Source organism: Priapulus caudatus, unplaced genomic scaffold (assembly GCF_000485595.1).
Source record: "Priapulus caudatus unplaced genomic scaffold, Priapulus_caudatus-5.0.1 Scaffold1152, whole genome shotgun sequence".
NCBI classification, from domain to species: Eukaryota; Metazoa; Priapulida; class Priapulimorpha; order Priapulimorphida; family Priapulidae; genus Priapulus; species Priapulus caudatus.
Genome location: NW_014578213.1, coordinates 39,349 through 51,178, shown reverse-complemented (window position 1 = coordinate 51,178; position 11,830 = coordinate 39,349). Strand labels below are relative to the sequence as shown.

At 42.8% G+C, this 11,830-nt stretch overlaps 1 protein-coding gene across 6 annotated transcripts in view; it reads right to left on the bottom strand.

Annotated features, from left to right (window-relative positions):
- Positions 1 to 1,176: 1,176 nt before the first annotated feature.
- LOC106815581 (poly(rC)-binding protein 3-like) overlaps positions 1,177 to 11,830 on the bottom strand; it is a 17,568-nt gene continuing 6,914 nt past the window's right edge. For 2 of the 6 annotated variants that reach the window (XM_014820053.1, XM_014820054.1), the window contains exons 2-13: positions 10,457 to 10,678; positions 10,161 to 10,184; positions 9,553 to 9,585; positions 8,510 to 8,629; positions 8,191 to 8,313; positions 7,850 to 7,978; positions 7,406 to 7,582; positions 4,955 to 5,072; positions 4,531 to 4,753; positions 3,556 to 3,675; positions 3,137 to 3,249; positions 1,177 to 2,915 (exon numbers count right to left, since the gene is read on the bottom strand). In XM_014820053.1, the coding sequence (XP_014675539.1) occupies positions 2,749 to 2,915; positions 3,137 to 3,249; positions 3,556 to 3,675; positions 4,531 to 4,753; positions 4,955 to 5,072; positions 7,406 to 7,582; positions 7,850 to 7,978; positions 8,191 to 8,313; positions 8,510 to 8,629; positions 9,553 to 9,585; positions 10,161 to 10,184; positions 10,457 to 10,645 (1,536 nt within the window). In that variant the 5' untranslated portion in view covers positions 10,646 to 10,678 and the 3' untranslated portion in view covers positions 1,177 to 2,748. The remainder of the gene's footprint in view (positions 2,916 to 3,136; positions 3,250 to 3,555; positions 3,676 to 4,530; positions 4,754 to 4,954; positions 5,073 to 7,405; positions 7,583 to 7,849; positions 7,979 to 8,190; positions 8,314 to 8,509; positions 8,630 to 9,552; positions 9,586 to 10,160; positions 10,185 to 10,456; positions 10,679 to 11,830) is intronic. The other 4 variants (XM_014820055.1, XM_014820056.1, XM_014820057.1 and 1 more) reach the window with 2 other exon arrangements.

Sequence of the window (11,830 nt, the reverse complement as noted above, 5' to 3'; positions counted from 1 at the left end):
TTTTTTTTAAATTGGTGCATCTGAGCAGTAATTTTGATGTCTAGAATGCAAGATGGAATTCCAAATTTTTAGCCGAAAATTATATTTCAAGTCATCCTACAGTGAAATTTAATTTATCGGATTGAACAACAAAAATTTATCAGATTCGGTTCGCCCCTCCTTCGCTCGCCTCTGCCCATTTCTAGGTTTTTATAACGAATTAATATATATACACTGTATAAGTAAATCTATATTAGAAAAACTAGCCCTAAAAAAATTGGGATGAAATTTTTTAGGGCACTATGAAATTAAATGAGGCCCCTGATGTAACACACAAGTATATACACCGTACGCACGCCAACTCTTCCTCCCTATGCGTATGTTTGGCGATAATGACGTTGCCACGTCGGCTGCGTAGCGCCAAAGGTAAATGACATAGAACCGGTGTTATGCATTCAAAACAGAGAGTCACAGACGTAATTATAAGGATAACGCCATATTTCATACGTCCTTCTCACTATCAGCATTTTTAGTACATAATAAAGGTTATTCTGCTGAGTTGTATAATATCAGGAGTCTATCAATATTGATAGATAGATAGATAGACTCCTGATAATATAGCATACCGTAGGTGAAAATATCAGATGCAATACTATATATCGACCTTATGCTTAAACGAAAGGTGGTTTGTGCAGATATTTTCAGTGAAAGAAATGAGTTCAATAAGCCGCGAAACGCAGTAACAACCAATAAGGTAAGAGGCGGCGAATGAAGGCAGGCAGGCAGGCAGACAGACAGGCAGGTAGTTAGACAGGGTTACACCGATAAAAGTATCACACAATATTTGACACACAAACAGGCGGCATCTTTCCACAGTGTTTAATAAAGGTTTCAATGAACGTGGAGGAACTCAACATGAAAAACAAATCACGGGATGAGATCGAACGGGGATAAAGTAAGGAACGTGTCACAAAATACAACTAAATGAAAACGCCTACACGGTACAACGAGAGGAGCATGGGAGTCACCGACTACAACGGATCGGAAGGTGGGGTTCATACAAGCACGCATATACCACACGGCGCATAACACTCTGGAAGCTTTTAGGAAGTACAGTCGAGTCCATCGAGAGACAAAGGACATAAGGAGGCACGACTCGAACTCACGGTACATTAAAACCAGCAATGTTGCGTCGTGTTGACTGTAAATGAAACTTGTATTCTCATGATTTATTCGGATGTATCGTAAATATGATCCATACACGAGTAGTAGTTGAAGACTTGCGGCCACCCTTGGCGCCCGAAGAGTAACTCTCTATACAAAATACTATACACGTTAAAATAAAATCACGTTTCATGTCGTTTCCAATAATGTCCTGTTCCACGTCACCAGCGGCAGAGGGAGGAGCGCAATTTAATAACAATATTTGCAGCTAGCAGAAGAAAGACGTACGCTTGTGACCCAACACAACACTACTCCGCACCAACTGTCAACACACTGACCACAGCTCAATAAGTTAGCTTCAACATAATTGATCTTATTATTGAAACCAAACAGGCTAAAAAAGAAATGATCATAGAAAATGAAACCAAAACTACCGGTGACCGACGACAAGTGTCAACACCAAGTGCTATTTAGCACTGATGATCGACAAGATAAACGCATCTTCAATGGACAGATATCTCCACGTAGCTCATACCGTCAACTTACAATAATAGTGTAAATACAAACGCGTAGGCATACACAATAAATTGTGGAAATACACACACATCAGTGACGTATAAATGTGACTCTGGCAATAATTACACAATTTTTCTCATGTGAATTGCACGCAAACACACGGGATAATGGGCACGGGAGTAGTTTACCCATATAGGTGCATGAACAAACTGTTTGGATTTCCTGTTCTAATGCGTTATTCTTAAAAAAAAAATAATGCTCATTGCTATTTGCTTCAGTGATAGAAACACTTCTAAAATCATACACACAAACTGACAATTTTCTACGCATACTCCCAGCGCGGAGCAACCCAGATAGATTCACGGACTTCATTCATTTGAGAACAGTCCACACGAGTGATGCTAGCTAATAAAATGATTACGAGTCATTTGTATTCACTTTTCTTGCGCCAAAATCATTATCCGAAAGGCATTACCAGCTACCACCCACTTCCTAGCTTGGGAAACATTTAATATGATTTCAAATAGTTCACAGCAACTATGCTCATTAGTATGTGCAATACGTCAAATTTTTTTAAAACCAATACTAAACTTCGGTGCACACTACAAAATCAAAGATATTAGAGTACACACCTGGCTATGAACTTCAACCGCCTACTCTTTATATGCAATTTGTCATCTTCCTTGGCTTTAAGCTGGGAAGACCAGTTACTGGTTTACTGGTTTTTACACATATATAGGTACTAGGTGACAAACATGACACTAACTAACAGTGGTAATTGACAGATAATGACATTTCAAATGTGGGTGGTACAATAAATTTTCATTCTTGGCTGTCTTTACTCCTAATGCATACGCCCTGTTCACTCCATTACATTCACACTTACTCTACATACATCAAAACGTTGACACCATGAACACGACACACACCTACACCACTGCCACTACCACGCCTCAAATCCCAGCAGTGCCCGAAGCATGTTCCTAAATCGATTGGTTGACATGACACTTTCGAGACAGTATGGAATGCGTAGTAGACCTGGCAGGCCAATAAAGCTGTGCACTAAATGCAGAGCCGCTGCTGTCACTGCTAGTATGGTGCAAACTTCTGTCTCTCCGACTTCTTTCCGTCTGTGTCAGCACCGCGCATCTTCGTCTGCAGGCTCCGCTGTCCCATCAGGTCAAGCAGGGAGCCACCACCGAGCCCTCCGAATCCGCCGCCGCCGCCGCCGCCACCACCCATGCTACTCAGAAAAGCTGCAACAGACAAGGCAACGTGCAATTATGACATTGAATACAGGTAAATAAAAGTTTCCATTTTTCAATAATAGATAAATGAATGAATACGATAATGCTGGTCGGTCACCGGTTAGCACTCTCGACAGAGAACTACTGCAGCTGCTTGTAGCTTTTTCCTAAAATGCAATTTGCCTTATTGCAAGACTCGACCAAAGTACAGATGCTCGTAAATAGCGTACCTGCGAGAGGATTGCCGCCCATGCCTCCACCCCCTCCACCTCGTCCACCCATTGCATTCAGTAGCATGTTCGTAGCGCTTGTGTCTGGCTGGCCGGCTTTATCTTGCTCAACACTGCACAACACAACAAATCCACTGACCACCTTCACGCAAGCGGAAGTAGTTCACAACGAACCGAGGCACTGGTACGGACTACGGCAGATCTCTGTGAGGAAATCATCTTACCGGTGTACAGTGTTGAGGTGTCTAGCCAGGCAATGCAAGTTTACAAATACATCCACGAAGGTGCTAACCAGCCGAATGGCTGCGTCAAAATTTAGACACAGTATACGTGCGCGAGACTCCGAAGTGTATTTCAAGAGTTTTTGCCATGTGCCTGAACGCTCTACATGGACGCCCACACAACAACACAGCACTCACCACGTATTGATGAGATATTCGGCCATCTGGATCTGCTGACTTGTTCCAGTGATGGTGATGGGGCGCTCAGTTTGGCCGTCTTCTTTCGGCGCTATTCTGATCTGCGCTCCAGAAAGTTGCCTGCAGGTGCAATTACGCTTAGTAGTCAGTTGACAACAAACTGGTAGTTCACCATGCCATAGTTTGTTTAAATAGCACCTTTTCGCATGCACTCTAAAGCCGGGCGCACACGTGGCGATTTTTAGCGACAGTAATGTCGATAAAAATTGCCACGTGTGCAGGACCCTGCGACAATGCAACCCTCTGTCAGCAACATACCACTGTATGAACTGTACGTGACCTGTTCAAAATGGAAGCGCCCATTGACATCACGATAGCCGTTCTTCAAGTTATTGGAATATATTTAATAATTATGCGTCGGCGTCGTCGACAGACAGCAGCGAGAGAGAGACGTACATGGGCACGTACGTGGGTGCTGCAACGTGATTCGCGTGTTTTTAATAATTTAGTAAGAGAACTGGAGCTTGAAGATTCAGTGACGTACCAGCGTTATTTTAGAATGAAAAAAGAACATTTCAATGCAATTCTGACACTGGTAGGAGCAAGGATGAGCAAGAAGAACACAGTGATGCAGAAATCCATTGCACCAAACGAACGTGGGCGCTGCCATATTTGATCACATGCTTCAAATCATGCATTTGATTGGTTAATCCAAAAACTGTTGCCTGAATCCATCGCCAGTGCAGCGCACACGTAGCGATTGTTCAGCGACTTGGCAACAAATATCAAACGTGTTTGATATTCCAGCGACAAGTTTCTGGCGTCAAAATCGCCAGTACTGTCGATAAAAATCGCCACGTGTGCACCCGGCTTAACTGTCACCATTCGCTGTTTTTCATCCTAATTATAACATGTGAAGAAACATGGGAGAACCATGTCCAAACCACATTTTAGACACGCAGGGGCAACACATACCGAATTTCATTGATCTTCTGGCCACCTCTGCCGATCACACGTCCAACAACCTCATTGGGAATTGTGATCTCCTGTGTCTCGTCGTCCTCCTTGGGGCCACCCCCGGCTGCACCGCCTCCTGATGGGCCACCCATTCCACCGCCCATCCCACCTCCACCACCCATTCCCCCATTGCCAGCACCTCCGCCTCCGCCTCCTCCCTGACTCAGAGCCAATAGGAGACCTGCAAAAAAGGCAGCGCCATGAAGTTCGATCCCGTTATTAGCCGGAACATTTTAAACAGTGTCTCGCGTCTTATGTGACGGTGGATCCCAAAGCTCGCAGGCTCTCACTCAAATACGAGACAAACCCTGATGATTAGGGCCAGTTTTAATACGTTATGTATCGATAAGGAGACGCGAGCAAACGCAACTGCTGCACTTACTTTGCAGGGGATTTCCACCGCCCATGGCTGCTCCACCACCCATGGCTGCTCCACCGCCGCTACTCTGCAGGAGCTGTGTCAACTGGGCCAGCTGCTGAAGCTGCTGCAGCTTCACAAGCTGAAATCGAAATGAGAACAACATCACGCACAGCTCTTACACACGCACTCTTACACCGATAGCCTAACAGTTTCGAGGATCACCTACGTACGGCAAGGTGGAGGTAACTCTGGGTCGGGCGAGGTGTACTGTTGAACGAGAAAGGCACTGTTAGCTGCAAAACAAGTGTATCCGTGCGGCAGCTTGGGATCAGTGAACAAACCCATGCACGCCTGCACACAAACTGTCACGTTCATAACACGAATATGGCAGGCGAATCCGTAACGATAAAGAACAATTTGTTTACGTTTTAGAACAGCTTTTGGCCCAAGACAGTTTGTGCACAGGCATACCGCAACTATCAGTACTGATGGAATGGAAAATATCTGGGAATAATCTTCGAGTCTAGGAATAGGTTCAGCATCACCAAGACAACTTGGAGAATATTCTGTAGAAACTGCTAAAAATGCACAGATACTAATCAGATATGAACTTATAGGGCTGACAGGATGAGTGGTATTTTACATAAGATTATCAGATTACACACAGCGGTTATGGCCGGTCATCGGATTTGGATGCTGAGCTGTAAAACAGAAATGGAAGTTGAGTTGGCGGCTAGTAGCATTGGCATAGAAATGAGACTGGATGATCGGCAGAGAAATGTGTGTAAATGCCAGAGGGGTGGCACGACAACCAGGAAGCTGTAAAGCTATGCTCCAGGATAAACCAGTGACAAAACTCAAAAACTCTTTGTAGCAATGAGCTACATTCTCTGGATGGAAGCATTTAGAAAACTAAGTTAGGTAAGAGGATAATGGCAGTTATAACCTAGCTATGAAGTAACGAGTTATCAACTTGACCAAACACAAAATGGTTACAGGCATCTTGTAATGATAAAGCATTGTTGCTACAGTCGAAACAGTATGTCATGCAGTCTTAAAATACTATGCCAACACGCACGTGATCACGCAATTTTCATTTCTACAATGCGATGCCCTGACAGGCTACACATGCAGGTCAAACACGCTTCAAAGAAAGGCAGGCAGTGTGGTGTCAGCAGGAGAGAGCCCTAGCGATTGGAACTGGCGGCTGAACAAGATGCAAGTGAAACACCGGCAGAACGGCTTGAGATGGCCCACACATCGGGCAGCAGAGATTTAGGCCTTCAGCATGGAAGTAACATGGTAGCTGGCGCAGGCGGTGGCAAGACGGGTAAACGTCTCTGGCGGGTGGCAACAGAGATATCTGGAAGCAACTGGAAACTGTGAAGAATGTCAGACATGAGGCCAACGGCATGACGAGTAGACGTGGCTGGTCTGTGCATATCAGAGAAAACAACCGGCAAGACGGGCGGGTGTCCTTGAAAACTGGAAGCAATGAAGTTATCTGGAATGCAGTTGAGAATGTCGTAGGACCGGCAGCATGGTAGATCAGAAATGACCGGTCTGGTTGTGAATAAATCGGTAAGACAGGCAGAGACATCCCTGAACTTGGTAGCATGAGAATCGTCTGGAATTTTCAGAAGCAGTTTATCGATGGAGGCCTGTAAATGGCAAGCGGAGCAGTATCTTCACAAGAGGAAGAAAGTGGCCGAAACAAGGTCTCCAATGTGACGGCAAGACTGGTCTTCACGGAGGTCACACTTATAACAGTCAAACCTACCACTGTATCAACGCCAGTCACAAGAATCATGCCAAACCTTCATCCGCCAGTGTAGCAAGGCTGAAATACAATAACAAGTGTTCTATTTACTGCTACAGTGCATATTTAAGTGAGTTTTCCTGCACTGTATCAGTTTAAAAAAATAAAACAAGGCCAGTGTATAGAAAACAATTATAGATAATTATTAGTTTTAAATGGCACCGTAAAAATTATAAATATAAAGCATCAACTGTATACAGCTTTAGAAATTTACTGATTACATCCTAAGCATCCCATAACAAAGGTAGGATCATGACACCATATTCAGCCTGTCTGCAAGTTCTCTGCCATGTCTAAAATGATGGTGATTTTTTCTTGAGATACACAAACACTCTATTACATGTATGGAACAATGGACAACCACAAAAATCCTATGACAACCAATAAGGTATATCAAACATATATAACCAAGATTATTACTTGTATTATAACTACATACAGTATCACTCTCATATAATAAAACTGAAACTGCATTTGCAAGGAATTTAACTTGAGCATTCTTTACCTCTTTCCTAAATTATTTATTTATTATTCTTATTATTTTTTAATTATTAATTGTTATTATTTTTTCATTACCTTTCAGAATACGAAAAGAAAGGTAAGGCTAATATGAACCTAGAGAACAAGTAAACATGGTGAATGCAACGTCATACCTCCATGCTCATGTCTGAGGAATCTCCGCCTCCTCCACCACCGCCTCCTCCCATTCCTCGTCCCATGTTCATCATGCCGCCTCCTCCTCCTCCTCCCCCCATCAGCGGGTTCATTCCACCAGCTCTAGGTCCACCTGGAGATGGCCGGTATGGAATTGTGGCTCCTTTAGGGGGCGACTGAAACATATAAGCAGTCAGTGCATCCAGACAATATATTTTTTTAAGCTACATGGTTTTTCTACATACTTTAAACCAAATCATTTATCAGTGAACTTGGACCATATCACATAGCTTACAATCTTAAATTAAACAAGTTATTCAACTCTTATTCATAAGCGAGTTACAACAAAATAAACTAAATTCACACCACAAAGATCCCATCTACCAACGACCCCCCACCCACTCTCTATTAACGGGATGATATTTAAAAAGCAAAAGAATTACCTCAAGCATGACACAGCATATGTGGTAGACAGCTTGTGTGATCGACTCAGCCGTTCCAGATATTGTAACTGTCCGCTCAGTGGAACCAGGCAGCATCTCGCTCGCTACTTGGACTGACGCACCAGTCACCTAGCGACCATAAAGGACACAAAAGAGTTTTACAATACTAGCGCATTCTACTCAAAAACATGCAAGCACAAACGCTACCAACTACATTACGGAGCTATTAACGACTAACTAGAATTTCAGTGTACTACATCCGTACTGCAAATAGCTCTAGTCAACTTTCTACTTCTTACATCTGCAACATAGAGATGTCGTTTCAAATAGAATAATCTTACCTCTCTTATCTCTCTGATTTTCACGCCGCCTTTTCCAATGATAGATCCGCATTGACTTGCAGGCACAATTAATTTTAATGTCACTGGTGGCTTGGGAGCATTCCCCAATGTCTTGTTAAAATCCTGAAAATTTATTCAAGACATGCAATACCACTGAGGAACAACTTAATGCATAGCTACAAATCTAAACGGTTCTCTTACCACACGTGAAACAAGAATTGGATACACTGAAGAAATTTACCACTACCCCAAATCCAAAGATCATTCAATAAAATTGTGATAAATGCCTACAAACAAAGTACTACTGTCAATAACTTACAGCTTCTTCAAATTTTTTGCAGATAAGTGCGAATGCCTTGTAGATGGCATCCGTGTGGCCTGTAACCGTCACGATACGCTCTGGACATGAGCTGTCAGAAATGTTAACTTTTGCTCCACTCTATAGAAAAAAGAGACACCCGTTAAATAGCCAACCTTTTAAATCCTCATTAGTTTGCAGGGTAGTATACATATTTCTACAAGGCTGACAGCTGATGATACTTACTAGATAAATATTTGAAGGCTACTACTAAGTCAGCGGTATACTTAAGAGAAAGTTACTAACAGGTCAGTCGACCCTGACCCGTTTCCCACCTGACATTCGACTGGCAATACTCTCTTTAGACTAGGTCCATAATGTTAGTCTCATTTGTAAACTAATAATAATTCCTGCTGTACTTCTGATGCAAATATTAAATGCTATTTTATTATTTTTCCCTTTACAGTACAAAAATAATATTAACACTAATACATAAATTTAAATGGTGAACAAAACTTATCCTAACATTCCATAAATGTACAAATAACACTACAGCTAAAATAGTCAATTAAAGGGACACATTACCCTAGGTTCCTTACATATTTTCAGTTAAAATAGGCTTACATTACACTACTTAAAAAATTCACTGTTCGATTTTCATTAGAAATATTATTTTAATGTTTTAAAACTAACGGCTATAACACTGTTGATTACGACGACGGTGCCGCTACTACTAGCGCATCCACTTTCAAAGTTGCGCATCGTAGCTTTTCAACTGCAGGTTACAGACCGAGGACATTTCTTATTTATCAATTCAAAAGGAGAAGGATAGCATTATTTTAAAAACAAGTCTTAGTTTCAGTTATAATATGGACGAATTTGTCCTAGCAAAAAATTCTTCGGTTAAATAGGAACTTACGTACAAATATAATTGCACTTTTGTGATTAGCCCTCGGTCTGTAATGTGCAAAATAGAAACATATGCTTCTTTCGAGAGCTGACCCTGCTTTTCAATACCAAGGAAGAACTAAAACTAACAAGTGACATTTCAATTAGGTACTCACTTCTTCTCTTATTGCTTTGACATTTTCTCCTTTCTGAAACCAAATATCAAACAAGGAATATTACTTGTAAAATCTCTTTGTTTAATGTAACAGCAGGCTCCACAAATATTTTATATCTGGCTCCACAATCAGGGTTCTCCCTACGTTGCGCGAACGGGGCGTGCGCCCTGTTTGGGAAAACTCCCCCCTGTTTCAATCGTTGCGCCCCGTTTAAATTACCTCCGCCCCGATTAAATTCCACCACAATAAAAGTTTGACAGCACGGGAATCCATCGTCAAGAATTCCCATTCGACCAGGACCACAGACACGTGTATTTTTACCGTACCACGCATGCACTGCAGACCATACACAAGTACAAGCAGTTAACCTGTCCCGAACCCAACACTAACTGTACACAGACTCGGCTATCTTATATATACAAGAACCCCAAATACCGTCTATGGTGTGGTGGCGATTTTACGCATTAATTAGTGTTACGGCAAAAAAACACGCCCCCGGACCCCCCTAGTTCCCCCTCCCTTCCCCTCCCCTCCCCCTGTTTCAATTTCATCCTGGGGAGAACCCTGACAATAATTATAGATATGGATGTAAGTAAATAATAACTCACCTTTCCTATGATAACTCCCACTTCCTACAAGAAAAAAAAAGAAGGTAAATTTACCAAATTCATAATTTAACTCATACTTTAACCCAAAATATTACTGGTCATTTAACATGATGAAGAATTGAGGTAAAGCATAATGTATTATGATAAGATAATACTAGGAGGGCATGTTACAACATGTAAATTATAGCATTACCTATAAAAATTATTATAATTGAACTGAAACTTAAGAATGTTGAAGGGATGCATTTCACATAAGATAATAACAAGTGGTCAGTACGATTACTACGGTAACAAACCTTTCCATGCATGATAGCACGTAGAGTCTGTGCAGCAGCAGGGCCATGCTCCGAGTTCTGGTTACCTGACGTCTGGTAACTAGGTGGCACATAACCACCACCTATCTCGAATGCCGAAGGCACTTGATCATCCATCTTCTGTTCTGTGTTCTCCTCACTGTCCTGATGATAGTCACCAAATCTTTGCATTTTCTGATTGAGAACGGGAGGGCAAAGCTACACCTACAACACCAACACCAACCAGTTGCGCACATCTGTGTATACTGGGTTGTACTCACTACTGAGTAATCATGCAAAATGTCTCAACAGGTCTTAGGCTTTTCATAAATGAACCCTGTTCAGGGGTAGAAATGAACTTTTCAACACGGGAGGACTCCCTACGCTCAAAAAGAGGGCGTCCGCGGCAAAATGAGGGAGTGCGCAGTCTGAGGTTCAAAATTAAGGATATTTACAATAACGCATGTGCTTATTTTTAAGATTCATGCGGTTGCACTTCTGCCAAATTTTCGTTGGACATTAGCTGAAAAATACAGTAATTCCGCGAGGCCGTGCTCTGGAACGAACTAATTAGTATGGCAGAATTTTCAGGGAGTCACACGGACTCCTGCATATATGTCAAATCAGGGAGTCTGACAATAAATCAGGGAGTATTTGACTCCGGACTCCCGTTAATTTCGCACCCTGCTGTCATCGCAGGTAGTGGGTTAGATGCTACACATAATCAACCTAATTAACTACGCCACTTGTTGATAGCCTACAAGCTCAATTTCTTGGAGAAGTCGCAGGGCTTTATTGTTAGAGTAAAATAATGGGATGAACATGGATTAACCTAACATTTTTACCCAATATCTTCATACCCATGCACAAATTACAGAGAGTTTTCAGTCATCATCCTGCAAGTCAGTGGAAAAAAATACACGGGGGATCGGGGCGATTTAGCCCCCGAAATGCCAAAAAGAGCCCCCGTAAATTTGCATAGAGTTCAATGCAAACCAAATTTTAGAGTGCTATTTTCATGCACGCGAGCTTGAAAAGTAGCCCCCTGAAAAATAAATTAAAATTTTTTCCCTGCTAGTTACTCCCTCAACTCTCATCCTGGCAGGCAGGCAGGCAGGCAGGCAGGCAGGCAGGCAGGCACGCAGGCAGGTAGGCAGGCAGGCAGGCAGGTAGGCAGGCAGGCAATAAACAGACAGACAGACAGGGAGGCAGGCAGGCGGCGGCAGGAAGGCAGGCAGGCAGGCAGGTAGGCAGGCAGGCAATAAACAGACAGACAGACAGGGAGGCAGGCAGGCGGCGGCAGGAAGGCAGGCAGGCAGGCAGGTAGGCAGGCAGGCAATAAACAGACAGACAGACAGGGAGGCAGGCAGGCGGCGG